This window comes from Salvelinus fontinalis, chromosome 5 (genome assembly GCF_029448725.1).
Source record: "Salvelinus fontinalis isolate EN_2023a chromosome 5, ASM2944872v1, whole genome shotgun sequence".
NCBI classification, from domain to species: domain Eukaryota; kingdom Metazoa; phylum Chordata; class Actinopteri; order Salmoniformes; family Salmonidae; genus Salvelinus; species Salvelinus fontinalis.
Genome location: NC_074669.1, coordinates 25,839,237 through 25,865,632, shown reverse-complemented (window position 1 = coordinate 25,865,632; position 26,396 = coordinate 25,839,237). Strand labels below are relative to the sequence as shown.

General features: G+C 39.9%; 1 protein-coding gene and 1 pseudogene across 1 annotated transcript; both read right to left on the bottom strand.

The window, feature by feature from the left end:
- Positions 1-5,199: 5,199 nt before the first annotated feature.
- LOC129854768 (pancreas/duodenum homeobox protein 1-like) lies at positions 5,200-6,352 on the bottom strand (annotated as a pseudogene).
- Positions 6,353-11,788: 5,436 nt separating this feature from the next.
- Positions 11,789-13,280, bottom strand: LOC129854767 (GS homeobox 2-like). Its single transcript, XM_055921918.1, has 2 exons — positions 12,842-13,280; positions 11,789-12,599 (listed from the first exon to the last, which is right to left on the bottom strand). Exons 1-2 carry the CDS (start codon positions 13,233-13,235, stop codon positions 12,259-12,261), a joined length of 735 nt encoding a protein of 244 aa, XP_055777893.1. The 5' UTR covers positions 13,236-13,280; the 3' UTR covers positions 11,789-12,258.
- Positions 13,281-26,396: the final 13,116 nt, after the last annotated feature.

The window sequence follows — 26,396 nt, the reverse complement described above, 5'->3', positions numbered from 1 at the left end:
AGTAGTACTTTCAACTATTTTTACTTAAGTACTTTACACCACTGCTACCATACCATGTTCAAAGGCACTTAAATATTTTGTCTAGCCCATTCAGCCACTGAATGGCACACATACACGATCCTTGTCTCAAGGGTTAAAAATCCTTATTTAACCTGTCTCCTCCCCTTCATCTACACTGAATGAAGTAGATTTAACAAGTGACATCAATAAAGGATCATAGCTTTCACCTGGATTCACCTGGTCCGTCTGTCATGGAAAGAGAAGGTGTTCTTAATGTTTTGTATACTCAGTGTATACTGTAGCAGTGTTTCCCAAACTGTGGGGCATGGTCAGAACGGGGCCCGGAGTTAAAATAAATAATACACGTTTTAAGTTTATTTAAGGAACTCAATCAGACTTTCAACTTACTCTGGACAGTTGTAATAGTACAATGCACAAGGTGCAATTTCGAAATTGGATAGTGCATCATCAGTTCCTCTTGTCATGTCAGTCATTGCAGACCTTAGAGAGCTATTTATAACTTTTCAGAAATGTCTAGATCAACTGACTTATGTCAGCTAATGTTTTTGAGATAAGTGTTTTAGCCCATTGATTTTGTTGTGATGTTTGAGTTACTCAGATATCACACCGAACACACATAAGACATGGCAAAAGTGTTCAATTGCAAGAAATAACCTTTAATACTGCAAAATCTTCTCTCCAACCCATGGAAAAGTGTGTAGAATTGCAGGGAATGAGCTTTAAAAATGAAGAAAAAAATCCATGCCATGGCAAAATGTAGGCCTATGGAATTCGAGGATATAAGCTTCATTAAACCTGAAAATTACAGATGTTCCCCAATGATGGGGCCTAGGTGAAAAAGTTTCTGGACCCCTGGTCTATAGTAATAATTTGGAAATGTAATTCATGAATTGTGTCACCCAATAACCAACTGGGGATCAGGACGATAACATTAATTGACTACCAACAAGAAAAGATTGCATACTGTGAAATAAAGGAAACACCAACATAAAGTGTCGTTATAGGGCATTGGGCCACCACGCGCCAGAACAGCTTCAATGCGCCTTGGCATAGATTCTACAAGTGTCTGGAACTCTATTGGATGGATGCGACACCATTCTTCCATGAGGAATTCCATCATTTTTTTTTTTATGGTGGTGGAAAATGTTGTCTCAGGCACTGCTCCAGAATCTCTTGAGATCTGGTGACTGACACACAGAAACACACACATTCGCACCCTTTAAACCCCCAATGGTCCTTTGAGACCCCACTTTCAAAGTCACTGAGCTCTCTTCTAGCCATGGTAGCCAAAATAATGGGCAACTGGGCATTTTCATACATGACCCTAAGCATGATGGAATGTTAATTGCTTAAATAACTCAGGAACCACAGCGGTGTGGAAGCAGCTGCTTTCAATGTACTTTGTACCCCTCATTTACTCGTGTTTCCTTTATTTTGTCAGTTACCTGTAGCCTACTGACACTGAGAAGCAAGCATCCACAAGGGGGCATTCAAATGGTTTTGGTTTCAACTGGAGGCTTTTTGGTCAATAATTGACCACAAACTGTTTTTCCAGACCTGTTTTAGTGTCTGAACCCAGCATCAGTCAAAATGACAGTTTCAATAGCCTGTAATACTGTAAACCCATAGAAATGAATAGGAATAAGCTATCTATGGATGTGCCATGTGAGACTTCTAAACAGCAGTTTAGGAGAGCCCTCTAAGTTCCAAAGAGATTGCACTACTTAGGCTATATGAAGACAAAAACATTGTTATATAGAGCTATATGAAAGGTCCTAATCAGTGATATATAAGGTCAAATGGATATTTGTGTTGTCCCTGGGCAGAATATATGTCACTTAAGGCATACATCTGCATATTTTGAATTAGGATAGGCCAAAAATATGTATCTTAATCACCACAGAAATGTGAAGATACACACCCTGTTGAAATCGACATTGCCGTCTTAAAACGTAATGCCAGAGGAGCAATCTGCAGTTGCTACATCCATTCTTGGACTTAGAAATGAATGATATGTAGTTGCCTACCCATTGATTATTGAAGAATATAACTTATAAATTCCCCATTAGCTTAGTTCAACTGTCGCACCCCAACAGAAACCAAAATATAAGTTTGTTTTAATCCAATGTTTGTTAACAAAGGACATTTAAACAGATACTACATAACTTAAAAACATGGTTTAAACTATAATTTTGATATCATGGTTGGTCAGTCCTTACATCCATAGCTCTGTCTATGAATTTGAGAGTTGTAACATTTCTCCGACCCAGTCCCTCAGATTTTTACCGATACAGGGGGGGACGCTCTTTGTTATTGTTTCAACTGCTGGTTGCCGCTTTAAGCTTTTTGTAAGGTAATTCGTAGATAGACCAACAAAACTCATCTAATCTTAGGCTGTTTCAATCAGCAATGCAACTTCACTTTCAGACATTCAAACACATGGCTTTTCCGTAAAATTAGGCATAGTCTACTGTCTCTAGAGCATATTCAGTGGTCATTGCATGGTATAGGGTTATCTGTCCCCTCGAGCGCTGTCTAGCTTGCTGAAACGCGCCCTTGCGACTGTAGGGGCTTTCTCGTCGTTTCACACAGTGGTCCGCACCCAAAAGGTGCAGCCCATTCCATTCCACTCCCATTCAAACACAAATATCCTTATCTTAGTATTCTAACAACATGAAAATGACTTGTGCATACGTCATATTTAGCTTAAAAGGTTGGTCCAGATGACCTCAGAGTACACAATGAATGAGTCAAATAGAGATTTGAATAACTGAACTTCAAATTACAAGAGAACCTGCTAAAAACGAATATAGTCCTGATGCAAAATCGACCTCAAAACGTCAAAGAATTACATTTTCATATCAGCCAACATTGATGTTTAAAAATAGCCCAGGATTTTACAAAAATACCATGTATTTAATCCTACCCCTATTGGCTGAAAGTAAAGTCGCTCGGTTGTGTTGATTTGTGTTGATGAGTGTTGCTGAGCAACCTGCATTTGCACAAACAGTGGAGGTGACACAGTGACTTAATTGTTTGTTCAAACTCGGGGGGGAGTCATACTTGTTCTGGGTATTTGCCATCATTCTGCTGGTCCCTTTTTCTTCTTTTCACTTTCTCTGAGTTAGGCTATGACAGGGCCCTGAAAGAGAAAATGTTGCAATATGCATTGTTCTTCATTTTGAAAAGGTATTTTGTTATCTTTAGCCGCAGGTTTATAAAAATTGTTAAGAACAAATTCTTATTTTCAATGACAGCCTAGGAACAGTGGGTTAACTGCCTTGTTCAGGGGTAGAACAACAGATTTTTACCTTGTCAGCTCGGGGATTCGATCTTGCAACCTTTCAGTTACTAGTCGAATGCTCTAACCACTAGGTTACCTGCCGCCCCTTTCAATCACCCATGTGGGTATATGCTCTTAAAAACCAAGGAGTAGATGCCAAAAACTTGGAGCGTGTCAAGTGTCTAAAATAGAACCAAGTTTTATCCCAAGTTCTATTTTAGCACCTGGCTACGAAGACGCCCGTTGACACGCACAAGCAGTTTGGATTAAATGACTGAATAACATGTATGTGTACATTTATTTTGCAACGCTTGCACACACATCTTGGGCGGTCTGGTCAGCATGTAAGGGTTAAGGTTTGGGTTAAAACCAAAAATAACAAACCAGTGTCCACGACTAGGAGTGCAACAAGCTATCACAGTCTCATGTCAGATTTTAACATTCATCCATGTTTCTCAAACATCAAATTCCAAATGTCAAAAGTGAAAGTGTTTGGCTTCTTCTCTGAATCGTTCCAAGGTTAAGGTTAGGCATTAACTCTGAATGACTAAGGTAAGGGTTTGGGATAGGCTTAAAACAAAAATATCAAAAACAACTGTCTATTGCTGGATTCAAATATGCAAACATAGGCAGATGCTTGCACCCATCCACCATGCCTACTTGAAGGTAACAGCACTCACTGTTGACCCTAGTGTCTGGTTTCCATTTCATCTCACAATGTCCTTTAAACATGGATGGACATAGAATACTGAGTTGTATCATGGGTAACCTGCCTGGGGATCAATCACACAACCTTCTGAACCAGAGTCATGGGATAGCGCCCTTCCACCACCCCTGCCCACTTGATGGTAATGGCACTCATTGCTGCCCCTAGTGGCTAGTTTTGAAGGCATTTCCCAACGTATAACGCAAACATCTAGCAACCCAAAGGTTGCCAGTTTGAATCTCATCACGGACAACTTTAACATTTTCGCTAATTAGCAACTTTTCAACTACTTACTACTTTTGATCTACTTTGCAACTACTTAGGCTGTTAGCTAACTCTTCCCCTAACCTTAACCCTGTTAGCTAACTCTTCCCCTAACCTTAACCCTGTTAGCTAACTCTTCCAATAACCTTAGCCCCTTTAGCTAACCCTTCTCCTAACCTTAGCCTGTTAGCTAACTCTTCCCCTATCCTTAACCCTGTTAGCTAACTCTTCCCCTAACCTTAACCCTTTTAGCTAACCCTTCTCCTAACCTTAACCCTTTTAGCTAACCCTTTCCCTAACCTTAACCCTTTTAGCTAACCCTTCCCCCAACCCTAAACTTAACTATTTAATCTAACTCGTAAACAACCCTAACTTTAACCCTAACCCCTAGCCTAGCTAACATTAGTCAGCGAGCTAATGTTAGCCACCTAGCCACCTAGCTAGAATTCTTAACATATCATACATTTTGCAAATTCATAACATGTAGTATTTTGTGAAAATTCGTAACATATAATATGAATTGTAATTCGTAACATATCATATGAAATGGGTGATGGACATCCACAAATGAATACATACCATATAAAACGTAACATATACTAAATGGAGTGTTTGTGATTTATGTACAGATTAATACGAAATGCTCTGAGACCAAGTTGCCTCAGAATATGGATATTCTTCCAATTTCGACTTCAATCTATTCAACACAATCATTAATTGATTCATATCATACATGGATAATTAATTAATGTAGGCCTATCATGCTTTTAATCATGCAAGTTTAGAACCCAGTAAACAAGTGATTAATTTATGTAAACTGTTGTATGTCTAAAATAAATTAGACAATAAATTCCGAGTGAAACAAATGGGTGATTTTATCCATTTTAATTAAAATGTGAGATATTTTAAATCAATGTGGCAACTACTTAACATATTACTTAGATATGCACATTAACTGTATAAATAACTTAATAGCTCGCAACTTCAAATTGTAAACTGTTCATTGAACCTCGGAATAGGCCTAACGTAGGCTATAAAGTTTAAGGACATACAGTATATGATTTAAAAGGCAAGAGCAAAAAATTATCCGGCATGGTTTTCAAACCCAGGGTCATATGCTGCTCCAAACGTTTTAGAAATTGTTATTGGAAGGCTCCGGTTCGTGGTGGTCAGATGTTTTTTTTTCGTTTCTTCTTTTTTCCACTTCATCCGCCGGTTCTGGAACCAGATTTTAATATGTCTCTCCGTCAGGTTGAGTGTGGTGGCCAGTTCATATCTGCGAGGCCTGGAGATATACTTGTTAAAGAGGAACTCCTTCTCCAGCTCCAATAACTGAGCCCGGCTGTACGCGGTGCGGCTCCGCTTGTGTTGGTCTGAGTTCTCGGAATGACCACCTTAAAAAAGACTATAAAAGGTTACAAGGAGTGTAGCTATTTTTTTCAGTTAATTTATCTCGATTTGTACGCATTTTTACTCTTATACTTTAAAGCTATTTATTCTAGGTTAGGCATAGTTCTGATGCCTTGTGAAACCTTTGCTCTGCTCCCTCATCTCTCATTTAATTTCACCTGTCAGACACAGAATCGATTCAAAACATAAGTGTAGGCCTAATAAAAATCAATAGAAAAACAATTTCACAATTATGACAAGCAGACAAAAAAAAATATTGTAATAATGAAGTAGCCCCAAAGTAGCCTGCTCACCTGGGAGTGATTGATACGAATTAACTCTGGAGCTCCTCATCCAGGAGAATGGCAAGTGTCCCAGGGACTCTCCCCCCACTACTGGGCCGTCTCCTGGATGGTAGTCGTCCGGTACACGACCCTGGCCTGTCATGTATTCCTGGTCCTGGGTCTGGGTCTGAACAGGGCTCGAGTACTGACAGGGAGGTAGATCGTAGGGCAGTAAAGTCCCCTTACTCTGGTGTTCGACAGAGGCACAAGCGGGAATGGGGATCCGTACCTGCTCGGTGTCACAGCTGTAGCGGCAGGAGGGAGGGTTAGAGTCATACTCCTCCAGTGACGGCAGTTGGAAGCGCCCACCATCATAAATACCCGAGGTATCCATTATTGAGCAAATTTCCCCCAGCGATAATGTTTAGGACGTTTATGTACGTCCCTGCAATATATCCTTCAAGTGAGGCCACAACCTGGAGTGCACTTATGAGTGCATACCTGACCCTAGTCACGTGACTGACACTAAACGAATAACTGTTCACTATGACTTGTTGCATGAAATGTAGGGCTACTTCATCCACCTTTCGTAATCAAAGGGGTGTTTAATTTATTTCCTTTGTAAATACTGTATGTAAAGCTGTCATTCACCATGACTGGTTTAGCTGATAAAATAACACCATCTCCATTTATGGAACAACTGGGAACATATGTAAGTACACTCTTAAAAATAAAGTTGCAAGTTGGAACCAGGTTATTGAGAGTGATAGGGGAACCATTTTCGAATCTCTGAAGAACCATAAATGGGAGGGCTCTTTTAATCCTATTGGGATCCGGCCAGAGTGTGGACAGCCAGCGTTTGGAATTTTTATTCACCCGCAACCTGCCTTTTTAATGACTGCCAAAGCTGAAAACTATTACAAGAGACTACCTGAAATATATAAACTGGAGCAACCATTTCAGTATCGGGTGCAATAAATCCATGTAACAGATTGGAATAGTAATTTAAATATATATATATATTAAGTAGCATAAGATTAAGTACTCAATCAATGTGCATGCAAAAACAAAGATATTTAAACAAAGAATTCTAAAAATCAACCTACAATAGAGCATGCTGGGAAATACAGGTAACTGCCAAAATAAAGGAAACACCAACATAAAGTGTCTTAATAGGGCGTTGGGCCACCACGAGCCAGAACAGCTTCACTGCACCTTGGCATAGATTCTACAAGTGTCTGGAATTCTATCGGAGGGATGCGACATCATTCTTCCATGAGGAATTCCATAATTTGGTATTTTGTTCAGCCAGGTCACGTCGGGAGAGGGCGTGGAAACTGGCCACTAGGGGCAACAGTGAGCGCTGTTATCTTCAAGTACGTTTTGGTTTTGCTAGGGAGTTGACATGGATGGCAGATAGCCATAAGCATTCCAAAGTTTGAGTACAGGGATAGAAAAATGTTTTTTATATTTTTTTTTAAGCCTATCCCAAACCTTAACCCTTACCTTAACCATTCAGAGTTAATGCCTAACCTTAACCTTAAACACTTTGAATATTGATGTTTGAGAAACATGGATGAACGACTAATTCTGATGTGAGATTGTGAGAGCTTGTAGGTTTTGTTGATGATGGTGGAAAACTCTGTCTCAGGCGCACTCCAAAATCTCCTATAAGTGTTCAATTAGGTCGAGAGCTGATGACTGAGACAGCCATGGCATATGATTTACATCGTTTTCAGTCTCATCAAACCATTCAGTGACCACTCATGCCCTGTGGATGCGGGCATTGTCATCCGATAGGGGAATAGCCATGGTAGCCAAAATAATGGCCTGCTCAGCATTTTTATACATGATCCTAAGCATGATGGGATATTAATTGTTTAATTAACTTAGGAACTACACCTGTGTAGAAGCACCTGCTTTCATTATACTTTGTATCCCTTATTTACTCAAGTAATTTCATTATTTTGGCAGTTACCTGTATGGTAATGATGGTTGCGATTTTGGTTCAACTCTGGTTATTAATACCATCACTGGGGTTATTTTACACCACTGTGTGTTAATTTAACTCTTTACAGTGTTAATTTAACTATTGATTCAACACTAGAAATGTTCAACTGAAAAATCAAGTTAACACTGGCCAATTTGCTTTGTGCTATGAAAGGGACACATCTGCAGGCTTCCATACATTTCAAGAACCTTTTAGAATTCATAAGAACCTTAAATGCCATGTCAAGAACCCGACACTTAACGCACAGGTTCTTTATCAGTCAAGGAAAAACCATTGAAGAACTTTTACTTTTTTCAGTGTAGGGCAGTGATTAGTAATTATGTTATACACACACACACACACACACACACACACACACACACACACACACACACACACACACACACACACACACACACACACACACACACACACACACACACACACACACACACACACACACACACACACACACACACACACACACAAAGAAATGTGCCATTATGATCATAATACAACTGAATATAACAATTGGCCTATGACATCTCTATTCTGGTGGTAGAGTTATTCATAAGTCACTTGAGCTAAAGTACATCACTCTGCAAAATAAGGTGTTATCATTATTATGTTGCAGTGGTCTGCAATTGGGTCTTTCTGAAATGTATTTAATCGATATCATCATATTCAGTTCATTGTCCTCTGTTTTGTAGAGCTATATTAATTAATTCAGCCACTAAATGATAAGAGGCAACTCTAATCCAACAAATGAATGGACACTTTAGAAAAGGCATATTATGAAGAGCATGGCAAAAGTTACTGGCACATATTGTGTGGTGACCGGGATACCACTAGACTAAGTCACCAATGACAGCATTGGTGGGACAGTGTCCAGAATTCACAGTTTCATCACCATTTGAAACAAGCAAGCTCCTCACATGACACTCCTGGCCCCTATAGGCTACACAGGGCAGGATGATTCGTGGTCACTCGAAGGCCTTGGACTCAGAAGAGAGGGTTGTCACATTTATCGAGTGCCAGAATTGTACTTCAAATCTAAAATCCAAATCAATTCAAAGTTTACTTGCAGATTCATGACCAAACCAGAGGTTTCCACGGGCAAAGAGAAAACGGTTTATCACGGTTTATGATTTAGGCCAATATGCAATTTTTTTTAAAGTAATGCCACAGGAATTTACACAACTGCTTCATGCTATTCCTTTTCTTTGATTGTAGCCAATAACTGGACTGGCTTACACGACTGTGATGGGGTTTTTGAGAGTTTCGTTTGTCTCCCCAGATAGTCTTTCCATGGCCTGAAGGTATAATAAACATGAGCTTCAGGCTATTATAGTGGACTGACAGTTCGAGGTCAGGGCCGTCGGTCTGAAAAGGGGGAGACTTTCTCAAAACTGCAGTTCCTTTGTTAATCAGTTTTAATGGGCCGGTGGTCTTTCACTCTCACACCTGCAAGGGGTGAACTCTAATTCGATTAATAGGAACTTCAATATATATTCATTAGGTGGCTTTCCCTCAATAATATATGATCACCAGTGGGATGTGAAAAGAGACCATTTATTCCTGGTCTGAATGGACCTGCGTGGGACCAAAACTTCACCTGCTTCCCTTCTCAATTAGGAATGTACCCCAAACGTCGACTCAAACGATTTAAATTAACCGTTAGATCATTTCCTATCGCCTTTCCTACGTAATCCTTCCATTTACAGCGTGCCCCCTCAATTTACCATAAACTGAAAGGTTCAAATAGTGCTTAATGAAACAGTGACCAAATCGTTCTCTCGCCCTCCGAGGAACCCTGTAGCTGTCTCTTCAAAGCCCTCAGAGTCTGCAGCCGTCGGGGGTCCACTGCTAAATGCGAGTCCCAAGGCAGGACAATCTAACCTGTCAAAGCCTTTGCCCAGTTCTATGTATCCTTGTTCTGTGGTTTCGAAGAAATTGCAGCATAATCAGCCAACGTGGGACTGAAACAGCAATTAAACTCCGTATGGACAAGCAACATAACATGGACGATAGAGGCCTAGCTAGTTTAAGATGAATGCACTAACTCTACGTCGCTCTGGATAAGAGTGTCTCTTAAATGACGTAAATGTAAATGTCTATTATCCCGGGGCTTAACCGGACAGGGCGTTGTGGTCAGGATCAATTATAGGCCTAGTACTTTATGTAGCTACTGTTAAAATAAAGCCCAGATATCAATAATAACGTAATAATAATGGTGGTGTTAATAATAATAATAACAATAATAATGAAAAAATTATTAATAACGAATGTAGGTCTACTTAAATGGAAATATAACAAACATATTTATTTAGGCTTTTGTTCACTTTCAGATGACCAATTTGAAATTATATTAGGCTTAGGCCTGCCTATGTATTTGAGTCTGAGTTGAAATAGGTCAGTTTAGGTTACATGTTAGTTTTCTCTAATGCTTTATATCATAATTTGCCATTTTTTTAATTTGTCTTATATTTTTTATAATGGGAGGGGGTTGATGAGAATGTGTGTGAGTGAGTGAGTGAGTGAGTGAGTGAGTGAGTGAGTGAATGAGTGAGTGAGTGACTGAGTGACTGAGTGAGCGAGAGAGTTGTTAAGTATAGACAACAAGTGAACTCTCATTAAGTGCCAGTATAGTTCATTAACAGTGAATGAACTCATTATCAACCTCCTCAGAGAGGGACACAATAACATGGTTAACCTGAGTAGGAGCACCCCCCTGTGGGATGCACACTGCATACCCTAGTCCAAGGAACATACTGACATTTTTAAGAATTTTAAACCATCTATTCTTGATCTTCTTAAAATGAGTATAGATTACACCGAGTGTACAAAACAGTTCTTGACACAAACCGGTGCACGTTGCACCTACTACCATACCCGTTCAAAGGCACTCAAATGTTTTGTCTTTCCCATTCACCCTCTGAATGGTACACATCCATGCCTCAATTGTCTCAAGGCTTAAAAATCCTTATTTAACCTGGCTCCTCCCCTTCACCTACACTGATTGAAGTGGATTCAACAAGTGACATCAATAAGGGATCATAGCTTTCACCTGGATTCACCTGGTCAGTCTATGAGATGGAAAGAGCAGGTGTTCATAATGTTTTGTACACTCAGTGTACATAATGGAGGGTTTCCCAACTAGCAGCCCTCGGGTAGTTTTATTGGGCCCCCCAGGTTTTCTGAGCAAAAAAAATAGAATATAAAGACTATAAATCAGCTCAAATCGATTTTAATTTTGGGAAACTGTTCCCAAGTATTAAAAAAAAAGAAAAAAAGGGCTAAAAACAAGAAAATCTGCTCCAAGTTATTTTAATTTTGGAAATCTGTTCCCAAGTATTCCCACGCTTAATAGAGAGACGTGATCACATAAAAATGTTAGCAATGGTTGTGTTTTAATCAAACATTCTGTTTGCGTTTCTTGTGGTCAATTTGCAATCTACACATTCTAAAATTATGTTCCCACGACCATCCACTCAAGAAAACAAATCAGCCCGTGACTGAATAGTTGATGATCCCTGTACTAGAGTATCTTCCTCAGGGTGTAAATTAAGGTTAACGTGGATGGGAATCTGATACTGTTCATTTTAGCGTCTCTGGTCACCTGCCTGTGATGACGTCCAATATGCTCTTTGAAATGGTCTCATGATAAAATGCGTGTAATTATTATATTAAATAAAAAAATGTAGTCAAAATACAGACAAAACATCAATTTCTTGACAAATATGTCAAACCCAAAAGCTTTACAAATATGCTAAGGGATTGCAATATGCCTGTTAGGATTGCATCAGAGATCCACCATGCCAACCCTTAAAATACAAACCTTTTGTCTGAGATACAACTCACCAATGTTTTATTAGAATAAATACAAATATACATATTATATACACATAGTCTACTATGTACATACAATTTCACGTGGGAAAATAAGAAATGAAACAGAGTGGATCAACGGCCATCATCTTTACACTAATAAGAATGATATCAAGCATTGTATGACAACCACTGAGGATGTACAACTGACGTTTGACGTTGGGTTGAACCCTGAAGGATTTAACGTCACTTGTTTTTTTTAATGTTTCAACAAATAAAACATGTATTCACAGTTAACATAAAATGAACATACAAATAGGCCTACATCATTTAACCAGGGGAAACCAAGGATATTTCCAGTACTTCTTCTCAGACTGAAAGTAGCATCTCATGGCCCGGATGTCGTCTGGTGTTGCAGAATTCGTGATGAACCATGGTAGACTAAGTGCCAGTAGTGTAATGGAAGTCTGTGCAGTGACAGTCTGAGATGCCCTCAGACTGGGGAGACATGTTTCTCCTCTGACGCTGATGCAGGGGATAGAGATTCCTCGTCCTCAGACCTTGGGTAATCCATGTGACCGCTTGCGCATTTACAACCGTTGTGCGCGCTCCTCTGTGTGCCCTTTCCCTCCTTCTTGTGTTTCACCCTCCGGTTCTGGAACCAGATTTTCACCTGTTTCTCCGAGAGGTTCAGATAAGTTGCTATTTCAATTCTTCTGAGCCTGGAAAGATACATGTTGGAGGAGAACTCCCTCTCCAGTTCCAATAGTTGTGTGCTGGTGAAAGCCGTGCGCATTCTCTTGCCATTCTGGATGTGACTGCTCTCAGAGGCGCCTGATGGAGACAGGACAACAATTTAGCCAAACATTATAGTTCTATTCCAAATTTCTAACACTGCAGTACATGTTTTATGAAATACATTGCATTGGTTTTACTGTGCGTAATTGGATAGACTAACGAACAAACAAACATTATGTAGTGGTTCAATTAAAATGTGTCGCTCTAATTTCAAAGGTTGAATTGACAGGTTGTTATATTGCAGATACAGGTGGTCAGAGAGCACATAGTCTTCTTACCTATGGAGAGACAGTGGTAACTCATGGGGTCTGTGACGCTGTACATGGGCTTGTAGACAGGCGTGCAGACAGGTCGTGCAGACGGGTGCGCCAGTGGCGGAGACTGTTGGTGGTTTGATATCCTCTGACAATATTGGGGCTCCGCTCTCGGGAACTGACTCTTCAGCATCGAAATGCCGCTGCGGGGAGAGTGGAGGTGGGACGTGACGCAAAGCGGGCAGACGCAGAAAGTGCCGCTTTTCCTGGACGGGCACACTGGCGCAGTGACCGTCATCATGGTGGGCGAGTGCATGCTGATGGGGAAGAGGAAGTCTTGTCGGGGATGCTCGTTAAGAGGTATGGGTCGCACCGTGTCCTTGATAATCAAAGAGTCGACATAAAATGACCTAGACATGGCTGCAGAACGATAGGCGGTCAGTATTGATCCTTGCACAAGAAGTTGGCCGTTTTGTCATCTGAAGCCCTCGGGATCTCGGAAGGTGCTTATGTTTGATAGTTAAACAAAAGGGACCCCGGAGAGGGCTGGCCCTAGCGTCACCCACGTGCGCACCCGGCTCAGTATGCTCTTCTGCAAAACCACGTGATGCCTCAGAGAACTTCCAATCAAAATCTCCACATTCGCTAATTTTACCACAAATGAAAAGCCATGTTAATAACAAGTCACACAAAAACATAATGTGATTGTGTGAAAGTTGGTTAGCAAAGTGATATTTCTCTAGTATCATCCGCTGCCTTGGTGACGCATGGGTGACCCATTTCGTTGCACTCCCAATAACATATGCTAACCATGTGTATGTGACCAATACAATAACATATGCTAACCATGTGTATGTGACCAATACAATAACATATGCTAACCATGTGTATGTGACCAATACAATTTGATTTGAATAGTGCGCACATCTGCAATGTTTCCCCAAAAATTGGCTGTAGGGCCTACACCTGTTCACGCTCGATTCAAAGGTGAACTTGACCGATAGGTTACATCTATTCATATAAGAGTAGGTCTATAGGTAAAACTTAATTACAAACATCTGAAATAGCCTATTGGAGTTGAAAAGCCCCAACCACCATATCAACCTCTATCATCATATCAATCGTCAGTCTCTAAATATAGCTCTCAGCAAACTGAGATACAAAAAAACGCATTATCTTCTAGAATGTGAGCAGTTGCCTTAGAGCTATGGGTGAAATTTCCAAACGAATTATAATTCTGGTACTGTATAACCACAGACTTGATCGTTCATAACACTGTAAACAATGAGCTCTCTTTTAGCCGGGATCCAAACCATCTTAATGCCTCTGGTGTCGGTTATTCGTTTTGTAACAAAATTTCCATTATTGAGCAAATTATGATTAGATATTTACTGTATAATTAACATAATTGTATCGCCCATTCCTTATATATGGTGACAATAAGCGTACGTCTACGTTATATGTGAAAGTTTATTTGTGGAAATTATATTTAAGCTTGTAAATCTCGTGACTACGCGGACTAATAATTGCAATATAATCATACACTGCATGCGTCCTTTTGGTAAAGATTTCGGGTCCAACGTTTAAGAATTATGAATACCTGCCGTCCGGGTGGTGCCTATATGATAGTTATTAGGATTCAATTAGAAAGTGTTTGTTATGGTGGGTTTCTGCCGGGTAAACAGGCAGCTATTTCAGAAATATGTTAATCCCTTATCTTGTGACAATAATTATCGAGTTTGATCTCCAGGCGGGTGAGTCACCAGTGGGTTTAACTTCTACTTTCATCTGCGGACAAACGCCTCGAACCTCCAGACAGAGCGCAGGAAGGCGAGCCGCGCGCCCTTTGCGAGTTTTAATGGCGCAAACATTACAGGCGCAAACATCCATTAAGCCTTTTTGTCAAACAAAGGATAAGTAGGCCCACAAGCTACAAGAGTTCAGTTTAAGGATTACAATATTGAGGTCAAACTGGACTGACTATAAACAGCGCCACGTTGGCTGCACATTTTCCAATTGAACTATATCTCCACGATCAAACACTTATATTTTTGTGGGGTTTATAACTGTTTTGTTCTACGTGTAAATTAGCTTTATAGGGGAAGGGAACATGGTAAATTCGTTGTCTGTGTTTTTCTGCTAATTTGGGGGAGCAACCAGTGGGTGACCAGTGCTGATACGAATTGAATTGGCATCTTTAAACGAATTAGAATATGACTTTAAGATGGAATAAATGACAGAAAACAAACACGTCTGTCAGCCAGACTGTAATTGCTATAATAAAGTGAACACAGCGTATGACACGAGAGGCGCTCTGGGTTGTTAAGGTACGGAGAACGGTTTCAAATGAGAGAGTGAGAGTGAAAGATATATATATAGAGAGAAGAAAGAAAGATATACAGAAAGAGAAGAAGATAAGAAAGAAAGAAAGAGAGAGAGAACAAACCAGCCGGAATGATGTGTGGCGCGCGCCCTCATCACACCATCTTAGCTCCAATATTATTTTTCCAGAATTCTGCAAGATAAAATGTCATTGTCTATTAAGTAATCCCACAAATGAGATCCTTTATGAGTCTATAATGAGCTCTAATTGCCACGACTAGTCGAGCCACGTGGAAGGGTTTAGCAGGCATTAAGCCGTTAGGTACAGAGAACAGGCTGTTACCTTGCCATTACTTTCATAATTCAAGGAGAAAATTAGTCCATTTAAGGGAAAAATCCTTTGATTCTTTTTATTCTGCTCGGGGTGACAGGACTACCTACAGCTTTGTCCGCTTCAGTTAAAAAGCGGGTGCAACAAATGGGACCGTTACCAAATTGCCCGCTTAAAAACGTCAGAGTGAAAAGAATGTCAGAAATCCACAAAGCTCCAAGAGCCCCACTGCAATAAGTTCCCTCTCCCATGTTGTGAGGTAACTATATACATAATCCAGCAGCAGTTATTGCAGACAGCCCCATTCAAGTCATGTTAATGTGGCAATTAATCATGTACCCATTCATTACAATGAAGATCAAATGAGTATTAATAAATCACACTTCAGGAATTAATATACACTGCTTAGTCCTACACAGAGTAGCTGTTGATATTTTCCTCTCAGTGGGAAGAAAAACCACGTATTTGCTTGTGTGTGTGGAGTGGACACAGCGCTTTGAGTTTCTCAGGAACAAAAACACACAATGTTAAAGTGCAGTGCTGCGGCAGCCCCTCTCATTCGCAGTCTTATACCGTGAAGAAGTCCATTAATGTTTTGTTGAACAAGCGTCATTAACTTGTATTAACGCCTTTTTACAAAAGTTGCATTGTTACACAGGGCCGGTTTGCGGCCCATCTTGGCCAATACAGTGGGTGATTTCCCCCTTTATTAGTAACCAGGCAACAGATCATGAATAGCAACACTCGGGTCCTCAATATAGTTTTCAATGGCGATGGGAAAATGAACAATGATCCTGCGGACAACATAATGGCGCGCAGTGACTTTTCATTAACAATTACCTCGTAAATGTGAATAGCAGCTGCAGTGGCTACGCTCGATCTCATGGGTTTCAGAGAAAAGAGAGAGTGAGCGAAAGAGCCAGTAGGAGGAAATTCAATAGGATTCTGCAGGAGTCCGGTCGCACTGAATGTGGAATCTAATTTATAACTCAATGAATAATTCGATTTCTATGCAAAAATGAGTTATACATAATTCCACAAATAGCGTGACAACCAAGATTAAATAAAAACTTTTCTTTGAGCGCATCAGACCATCCATCAGTTTATGCCATGAGAGAGAATTTGGGATATTTTTGTGCACAGAACATTGGATAAACGTTATTAGGCCTACATGTGGAGCAAAACCTGGGAGAACAACGGGCCCCTCGCATTGAATCCATGGAAGGTCAAGGCCGACCGCGGTACTGCAGGCAGGCAATGTTTTATTATTAAATATATTTTTTCGTGGGTAACTGAAGGCATTGTTAGCAGAAAACGGGATCCCCCATTATAGTGAATGGAAAAAGTGTAATTTTCGTGGTCAATATTCATGTGAATGCAAAGAACTGAACTAAATAGTGTGTGAAAATGACATACAGGTGTGTGAACAACTGATCAGAATTCAGGTCATCGGGATCTGGAGAGTTAGCTGCGTTCAGGGGATCTACGTGTTTGAGAGTGAGTTGGAAGCAGACGTTACACAATACACCAGAGGGGTAGCCTACACTTTTTAAGTAGCTAGATGTACTGGGCAAAAACGGGTGGAATCAATGTTTTTTCCACGTCATTATATCAAACAAATTAAATGCGATGACGTTGAATCAACTTGGAAAACTGATTGGATTTTTAAAAGTTATGAAGGCAGAACGCATCTCCTTCTTGAGCGGTGTGACGGCTGCGTGGTCCCATGGTGTTTATACTTGCTTACTGTTGTTTGTACAGATGAACGTGGTACCTTCAGGCATTTGGAAATTGCTCCCAAGGATGAACCAGACTTGTGGAGGTCTACAACTTTTTTTTTTCTGGTCTTGGCTGATTTCTTTGGGTTTTCCCATGATGTCAAGCAAAGAGGCACTGATTTTGAAGGGCAGGCCTTGAAATACATCCACAGGTACACCTCCAATTGACTGAAATTATGTCAATTAGCCTATCAGAAGCTTCTAAAGCCATGACATCATTTTCTGGAATTTTCCAAGCTGTTTAAAGGCACAGTCAACTTAGTGTATGTAAACTTCTGACCCACTGGAATTGTGAGAGTGAATCATAAGTGAAACAATCTGTCTGTTAACAATTGTTGGAAAATTACTTGTGTCATGCACAAAGTAGATATCCTAACCGACTTGCCAAAACTATAGTTTGTTATTAACAAGAATTTTGTGGAGTGGTTGAAAAATGAGTTATAATGACTCCAACCTCAGTGTATGTAAACTTCCGACTTCAACTTTGTTCTTGACCCTATTATTTGTTTTTAAATCGCACACAGAAGAAGTTATAAGGATCATTTAGCTGCTAATGGCTGTCAACTTGAGTTACTCAAGCACTAAGCTGGTCTACATCATCACTTCCTGAAGTAGCTCAAATTGTACATGTTATGTTATGTCTCTATGAGACAACATCTTAACCGACTTCATTTGGCTTCATTGTGATATTGAGTCTTCACCTAGGAATGAATGGTGTCACGTGATCAATGGCTTTGTCTACTTATATATACAGTCTTTAAGCAAATTCAAGAATTCAAAATAAGGGTTTCACTCCTCATTCGGAATTGTCAAACTTGGAACTTGATACTCTGGCAAACCATTTTTTATAAGCCCTATAAGGCTTTATTCAATATAATTGAGCATATTTTAATTGAACAGGGAAGCTATTTTGCCCTAAATTCAATAGAAAACACCATTCCAGACAATCCTCAGGACACTGACACCCACAACAATGGGTGAGCCTGGTGAACAAAGCCACTTACAGGCCTCCATTGTTGGGCCGGAGAGATGCGCTCAGCTCCCACTAATTAGAGAGACGTTTCTGGACCTCAGTGAGCTGCTCAGCTGAGGTACTCGAGACTGAAGTGTGTCGGTCCAGCAAGAAGTGTCTGGACGGGCCCTGGTCTCCCCTTTCTGCCTCTTTTCTTCCTTCCAAAAGACTAAGCAAATAATCATTAGTGAGCTAAAATGAGCTACAGAAAATAAAATAACCCTTATAGCAATCTCCTCTTGCTTGAGTTGCCAAAGAAACAATCCGTCCTCATTTTAATAATAAGATATTTCAGAAGTTGCCCTGTGACGCATCTCTGTTCTGTCCTCAGTGTATTAATGGTTATTGTTGTTAGGGACAATATTGGGGTCATGCACTCTCTTTCTAGTCACTCTGGACGTCAATACCCTGTTTTTTAATGGGTGGTATTTTACCATAATAACTGCATTTTTGTTCACCATACACCAAACATTTAATTTGAGATCCTGGTCTCTCCTCGCTACAGATGGCTATATCGGTCCACTAATACAGGACTAGTAAAGGCCCAGTGCACGATCTTTGTGAAGAATTGTTATTTCCCCTCCAAATGTTGTATTTTTTTATTTAAAAAAAAAATTAAGTCATATTTGTGACTCGTTTCAGAAAACTAGGCATATGTCGCGCGTCACTACAGGAGCGCCATTTAAACGGATACTTTTTTTTCTATCGAAATGCGTTTTTTTTTGGCAGAAATGCCTTCTGGAACATGTGAACTTTCATGTGTCTTAACAAACTTTTATGCCATTGGTAAATATAAAAAAAATGTGTTTAGCCACAGAAAAAGAGGCAACCTTCCCGCTAGCCATGATTGACTGAGATAATTTTCTCTTTTTGCCTCTGTCGAAAAGAGAACATAGAAAGAAGCCTGTTGTATAAAACACCTGTCTCCGGATTACTTCTTCAAACTAAGGGTAACCATGGCATCCGTGACAGAGAGGTAGAAGCGCTCATCCATGTATACGGGTAAGAGAGTCTAGCTAGCTACGTTTTCAGATATTACACATTTCTAATTTTGTCAGAAAGTCATTTTTATTTCAAGTGAGATTTTATTGTTAGCTAGCTAGCTAACATTAGCTAGCTGGCTAGCTAGCTAACATTATGTGTATGATCTGTGTAGTAATATTATTCGTATCTCAGATTAATTTGCATTGCTAGTTATAGCATAATGTTAGCTAGCTAACGTTGAACCTGTTTGATTAGCTACCTGCAGATTCCTGCAGTGTAGTAACGTTATGAGTTGGGATTATGGTTAATTGTTTAGCTAGATAAACAAAAGACTCCACTATGCAAGTAACTATTTTAATAGAATGTTTATGATGTCACTGTGACAACTGTACATAGACGTAGCTGGTAAATCCGCTCTGGCTATCTACTCCGATTTCAGAGCACTCTCGTCTGAGTGTTCCAGAGCACAAAATAACTGACAAATTTACGAACACTCAACACTTGTTGAATTTGGCCGGTGTCAGTAACTGTTTGCAAAAACGAAAAATTTAATTGTTGCCAGCAGCACAGTTGCAATCACCAACGCTCTGGATAACATAAAAACAGCCTAACCAGCTCTGCTAGGGCGAGTAAAATGATCAGAGTGAACTGTTCTCTCATTTGTGTCTTGAAGTGGCTAGCAAACTAGCCAACGTTAGCCAGTTAGCTTGGGTGCTTGACTGATGTTTGTTCAGAAAGCACTTATCAATCCTAATTTTCGGCAGATCATCCAGTGTGCGCTCTGAACGCTCAGAGAGCGAAACGCTCTGCATTTATGAACGGCCAATCTGACAACGCTCTGAGTTTACGAACGCCCAGTGCACAGTCTGGCACTCCAGATTAAATTTTACAAACACACCCATAGTATAAACCAGCCTTTAGTCTTGAAGTCTTTGATTGTTCAGTACATAGCCTCACATGTGAATCCTTAAAGATATGGGTGGGGTTAAGCTTAAGAGGATGTGAACGATGCTGAATGGGTGTAAAGAAAGAAGAGCTCTCCATTAGGTACCAAAACATTCAAGGGACATTTTCTCAACAGTGAGGTCACAAGTTGATCAACTTTCAAAGCAGAATTACTTTCCCATTGTTCCTCAACTGTAGTGTATGATATATAATTTTCTAGCTCTGAGTCTACTTTTATTCGATGTAAAAAACACAATTTCAAATTTTGCTACATAAGACCGAATCGAGGCGGTCGGTCACATTTTAGGGGGGCTGCAGCACCCGTACTACCATCAGCTATGCCTAGCGGGCTAGTATTATTGAGCCATCATAATATTCTACAGTGGGTCTGACAGAGGAGGCTGGTGGGAGGAGCTATAGGAGGACGGGCTCATTGTAATGGCTGGAATGGAATATATGGAACTGTATCAAACCACGTTTGACGCCGTTCTATGGTTTCCATTCCAGCCATTACAATGAGCCCATTCTCCTATAGCTCCTCCCACCAGCCTCCTCTGATATATGAATTTCACCCTTAAAGTTTCTCATCCCGAAAGTTGAATTGTTTTGCATTTTAGCTAACCCTAATGCTAACCTTTATCCTAACCTTAACCTAATTCTCTTAACCTGCAATGTTCATTTTTCTAACATTCCACGTAAGATGTCCTAACCTGCTATGAAAAGTAAATACTGGTAAAATCTGACATAAGCTGTATGCCATTTAGTCAACCCCCCACAACAAGAGGATGATACTGGTAGAAAAATGCAGGAAAACTAACATTTGCTTTTTGGTCTTAATTTAGGGTTAGGCATAAGGTTAGCATTGTGGTTAAGGTTAGGGTTATGTTTAAAATTACATTTTAAGAAGATCAATTGAAGAAATAGGTGGGGTTTAGACATAATTATGACTTTGTGGCTGTGGAAACTAGTGACGACCCTTGTGAGTGCTAGCTCTCCTATCCAGCTAGTTACCCCAGCCATCTCTCCCAGGACATAAAAGAGGTGATATTGTAACTGTTTTCTCCTTCTGAAAGGGGAAATCCCAGGATTGAGCATGTGTGCTGGGGCGGAAGTAGCCTGGAATGTGTGGCCAGGCCATGTCTTTTGTTACCAGACCTGATGTGAATAATTTAGTCCGGTCATATACAAAAGGTTTCCTTGATCAGTCAGTTATTATTATTATTATAATGCTGGGGTATTTTACAAATAAAAGTACAAAATCATTGATGGGAATATCATATCTTCCATTTATGAAAGATTGTAGCTCATGCATTTCCACCTAAAAACAGATTTTCATCCCCTATAGTTTATCGTAGGGAATAAAACACCCATTACTGGGATTTAGAGGATGTTTTCAAGGGCAGGGGAATGATCTGGTAAGTGAGGCTCTTGTGACATTTAGCAAATTGACACAACTGACTTTATTTGAGCATGTTTTATTTATAAATAAATAATTAAGCTTTTTTTATGATTTATTTCTCTCTCAATGCATCCTCAGACAAACTATTGATTGGATAACATGTCAGCCCCTCATCCAAAGAAGTGTTTGTCATTATGTTGATGTTCATCATTGCCAGTTAGTGTCCCCTACCATGTTCCTTCATCCCAGGCCTTCACACAGGCACGCAACACTACTATATTTGTGGAAAGGAGAGGCTCTACATCCCTAGTCTCCTAATGACCCTTTACCCCTCTGGATGAGCAAAGTCACACATCTCTTGATTGAGACTATGTCTGCATTTTTACACCCATTATCCACTGTGTTCTTCTAATGCGACGCTAAGCAAGATGTGCTGAGGAGAACAGGGTTGTTTGAGAGGAGGAGGGGGGTTAGCTGTCAAGATTCAGCCCCACACTGGGCCTTCGCCGTACTGTGCTCATTTTGACAATGATGAGTGCATCAATTTGTTTTTTGTTTCCATCTTCCTTTAAGCTGTTGGCATTTCACTGCTTGTGTGTATTCATTTGTCAGAGCTGCTAGCGCAAGCAGGCATAATTGAAATCTTCTGTGTTTTATATCAAACGAAGCACAGTTCTACTGTTACATCTAGAAAGGGTTTTTCTGCCATGTAGAACTCCGAGAGAAATGATTCTCTCCCTGTCTGTAAGAGATGACTATCAGCCAAGCTCATCTCCAATGATTAATTTACAACCGTTGCCATATTTTAAAATCAAGTCATTTTATGGGCCAATTTGAGGTCTGAAAGTTCATTACAGTACTCTCTGCTTTTAAGTGAAATTTAACCGCTTATAGTTGCCAAAGAACACTCGATAGGACCATTCCTATATAATAATACTTTGCATATCAGAATAAATCAAGCAGAATCAAACGGCCATGTGATTTTTGTTAGAGGAGTGTTCTGTAAAAAAAGAAAGTACATTCTTTAAAATACAGGACATGTATTTTGTTTATCATCACTACCTGTGAATAATATAGTTTTGTTACAATTGCAAGACTATTTCATGAGCATTTATATTCTGTGAACTGAACCTTTTTTATATTGCATTTATACACATTGCTAATACATGGTGAATCTGTGTTCAAGGAAATAACTGTGTTTACTTAATTCTTTACATGGTAACTAATGATCAGATTTTTCTTTAATTGGCCAATGCTTAAATTGTGTTGAACAAGCTTTAGTGATACAGGAAGTGACAGAGAGTTCTAGAGTTGTGGCTGATGGTGATCAATGTTATTTCACCATTAAAGCTGCTAAATAGTTATCCGTCTCCATCTAGTCATTGTTGTTACAGAAAGTAATTCATCAGCCTCTAATCAAACCCTCAATTTACACAATTTACAGTAAAGTTAATTCCTGAGTTGGTGGGTTACAGTAGCTGAGGGTGTGTTCCCAGACCTAGAGGTACATAATCAGGTCTTATTGTTCCTCAAGTCAGAAGTTTTATATGTTTACATACATTTCAGCCATTGCATGCTCTTTGTGTGTTCCCATGCTCCCCTTTGAAAAATATCTTGAGTTTCGTTAAAGAGCAATTCCGCCACTTTTCAACCTCATATTCATTGTCTTCAGCACCATACCAGTGTCTACATATGTGAAAACAGCAAGTTTCTACATATGATCTGTGCTTACAAAGATAAGAAGAACGGTCCTAAAAAACACTTCTGTGACATCACAGGGTAGGATTAAAAGTAAGAAAAACAGTGATTTTCAAACCCTGCAAAAAGGTTCTAGCCGGAGGGAAGATATTTTCTTGCTTTTCTTGCTCACCGTGAATCTCATAGTGTTTGAAAATCTCAGTTTTTAAAATGTTTAAACTTTTGATGATGTCGTCGGGTAGAACTTTTTTTCTACAAAACGTAGAAATGCACCGTGCTGGAGATAATGAAAAAGAGGTTGAAAAGTGCTGGAATTGCCCTATAAGTAGTCTTTGAATGAACAGAGTGGTATAAATTAAAGTGTGATCTCAAGGAAAAGTTAGTAGATTAGAGTGTTTCAACAGGATGTGCTTAATACATACAGTACATATTATGTACAATGATAAGAGGCATAATGCCCCCCAGATGATATTGTAACCTCACAAATTTTAAGGTCCTGATGTTTCCCCCCCACCCCTACTCTCCATCAGTGAACCCACTGATTCAGACTGGACGGCCCAGGGTCTGTAGTGACACCTCTAGCATTGAGATGCAATGCCCTAGACCGCTGCGCCACTCAGGCAGCTTCTAAAAAAACTGCTGTGGATTCAGTTTTATCACAAGCACATAGGCCTACAGTCGGGAAGGCCACAATTTTGGCAGCACACATGCCAAATATAAAACAGAAATTTGGAAGGGTTTTGGAACCAAATTGACTGTTAAACTCATGGGTACGAAGCAATGGCTGTCCGTCCTGACTTGAATGGGAACTGCTGTCTATGGATTATATTATAGTGACCTTAACCCAACTACCTCATCAAGAGGTTCAGACCTCTTGGTGTAACGGTTAAGGTGTTGGCTTGACAGTCACTTGACCTGGGTTTGTTTCTCAACTGGCTAACCCCCCCCCCCCGAATTCACTGCAATATTTCTATGGTTGGTTGCAGCTGTCAGTTTGCCTCGCTCTCAGGAGCACGGGCACATAAAGGAGAGCGCCCTGAACCAGTTTCAGCTGGACCTGGCCGGCCTAAGCTATAAGCCTACGTTTTATTGAGTTGCAATTGGCTGACGCAGATAACAAGCTCTCGATAACAAGCTTGCGCAGTTCTCATCACCTCACACATTAAATTAACAGAGGACGGGGGTCCAAGCTGGTCCAGTCGGTAAATCATTTTTAAGTGCACATACCCGAGACCAATGGCAAAACTTGGGTCCTGGGTCGGATCTCTGACGACCTCTAGCCTACACTCATCTGAGGGCAAGGACAGTTACTCTTCAGTGTTTCAATCCATCACCTGTCATATTAATAGGGGGAATCTGTACATGCCGGGCAGGCACTCTGAAATTACCTCACAAACCGATACACTTTTAGTAGCCTAATACAATAAATGCATGTTGAAATATTGTAGCATATGTTGACTGGAGGTGTTGCTTTTAAAATATTTGTATGATAAGGTTTTCTCCAGTTTACCAGTAACAATCCTCTCATATTATGGTCTTCACCACTAGCTGTATCCAGTTGGTGCCAGTAGTGCTCCTATTCTGGAGTGTCAGACAGAGGCACCCAGCTAACAATTCTAAGGAGAGAGAATGTTTTTGGGATGTTACCCATAATGTTCACCTAATGTTTGAGTGTCCAGTTCTCCTTTAGTTAGGGAAACCTATGTTAGCAAAAACCTTCTGAGAACCTTTTTAGCCTGTTTTGGTGTTAAACATTCCCTTAATAATTAATTTCAAGCAGAACTTATCTAGAACGTGGTTACAACGTTCTCAGAATATACAAATATTAATGTTCTAGACACGTTTCATGAGAATGTTGCAAGAACATTCCTAGATCCAGTTTTCTGAGGGTTAGGGGAACATTCCATAAACGTCCCACCAAACATGCACAGAACATGATTGCCATGTTCTCACAATGTAATATATTAATGTTCTATACATGTTTCATGAGAACACAGCAAGAACATGCCTCCAAAAGGAAGGTGGATCATTTTAAGTATGCTATTGGACAATAAACAGTTTTGGCTAATTAATCTATATGATCCAAATAATGATGATCCACACTTCGAAATTATATATACAATAATCAATCAAACTCACAAGCAACAAAATACTCTATTATTATGGTGGGAGATTAAAATACAGTTTTCAGTACCCCAATGGATGTTAAAGGAAATCACACTACAAATGATCACCCGCATGCACTTAGGGAAATTATGAATATGATGGACACTTTAGAACTAGTTGATATATGGACACTTAAACATCCAGACTTAGCAAGATATACATGGAGGAGGCTTAATCAAGCTAGTCGTCTTGATTAATATCTTGTATCCTATGCCCTGCCACCGAAAGTAAAACATGTTTTAAATAGGGGGCAGAATGCAATCGGACCATCAAATAATTGGCATCCACAATACTCTTACAGAATTTCCAGGTAGGCGAGGATATTGGAAATGTAATCAAAGCCTACTGGATGACAACCTGTTTTTAACCAAGACAAAGGACTTTAGAGCTGACCTTTTTCTGCATAACATACAGTACCAGTCAAAAGTTTGGACACACCTACTCATTCAAGGGTTTTTCTTAATTTTTACTATTTTCTTTATTGTAAAATAACAGTGAAGACATCTAAACTATGAAATAACACAAATGGAATCATTGCAGGTCAGACCCTACAATGACTCTCTTTAGTGTCTACACAGTGGTTGTGTGCTACTGTAAAGTGATGGAAATACTATGTAAATTACAAACAGCCTACTTTAACCCTTCCCTGATACTATCTTGCTATACCGTATGTGCGTTGTGCTCGGAATGCGAATTTACTCTTATTCGCGGTAGATTCAGATTGGCTACTGCAATGTAGGAAATTTCACAGCTATAAAATGGAGAATCTGCACTTCATTTGATTTACTTTGCTTTTCACAAACTCCCACCAAAAATATTGTGCATCTGGAGAAGTGGCAGTTTGGCCTACGGTAAGTTACTCATTGCATAGTGTGAGTGGTCCAAGTACTTGGAGGTTCCTCTTAAGCAGAAAGGCGGAATAAACGAGTCAGGATCAGGTTCTT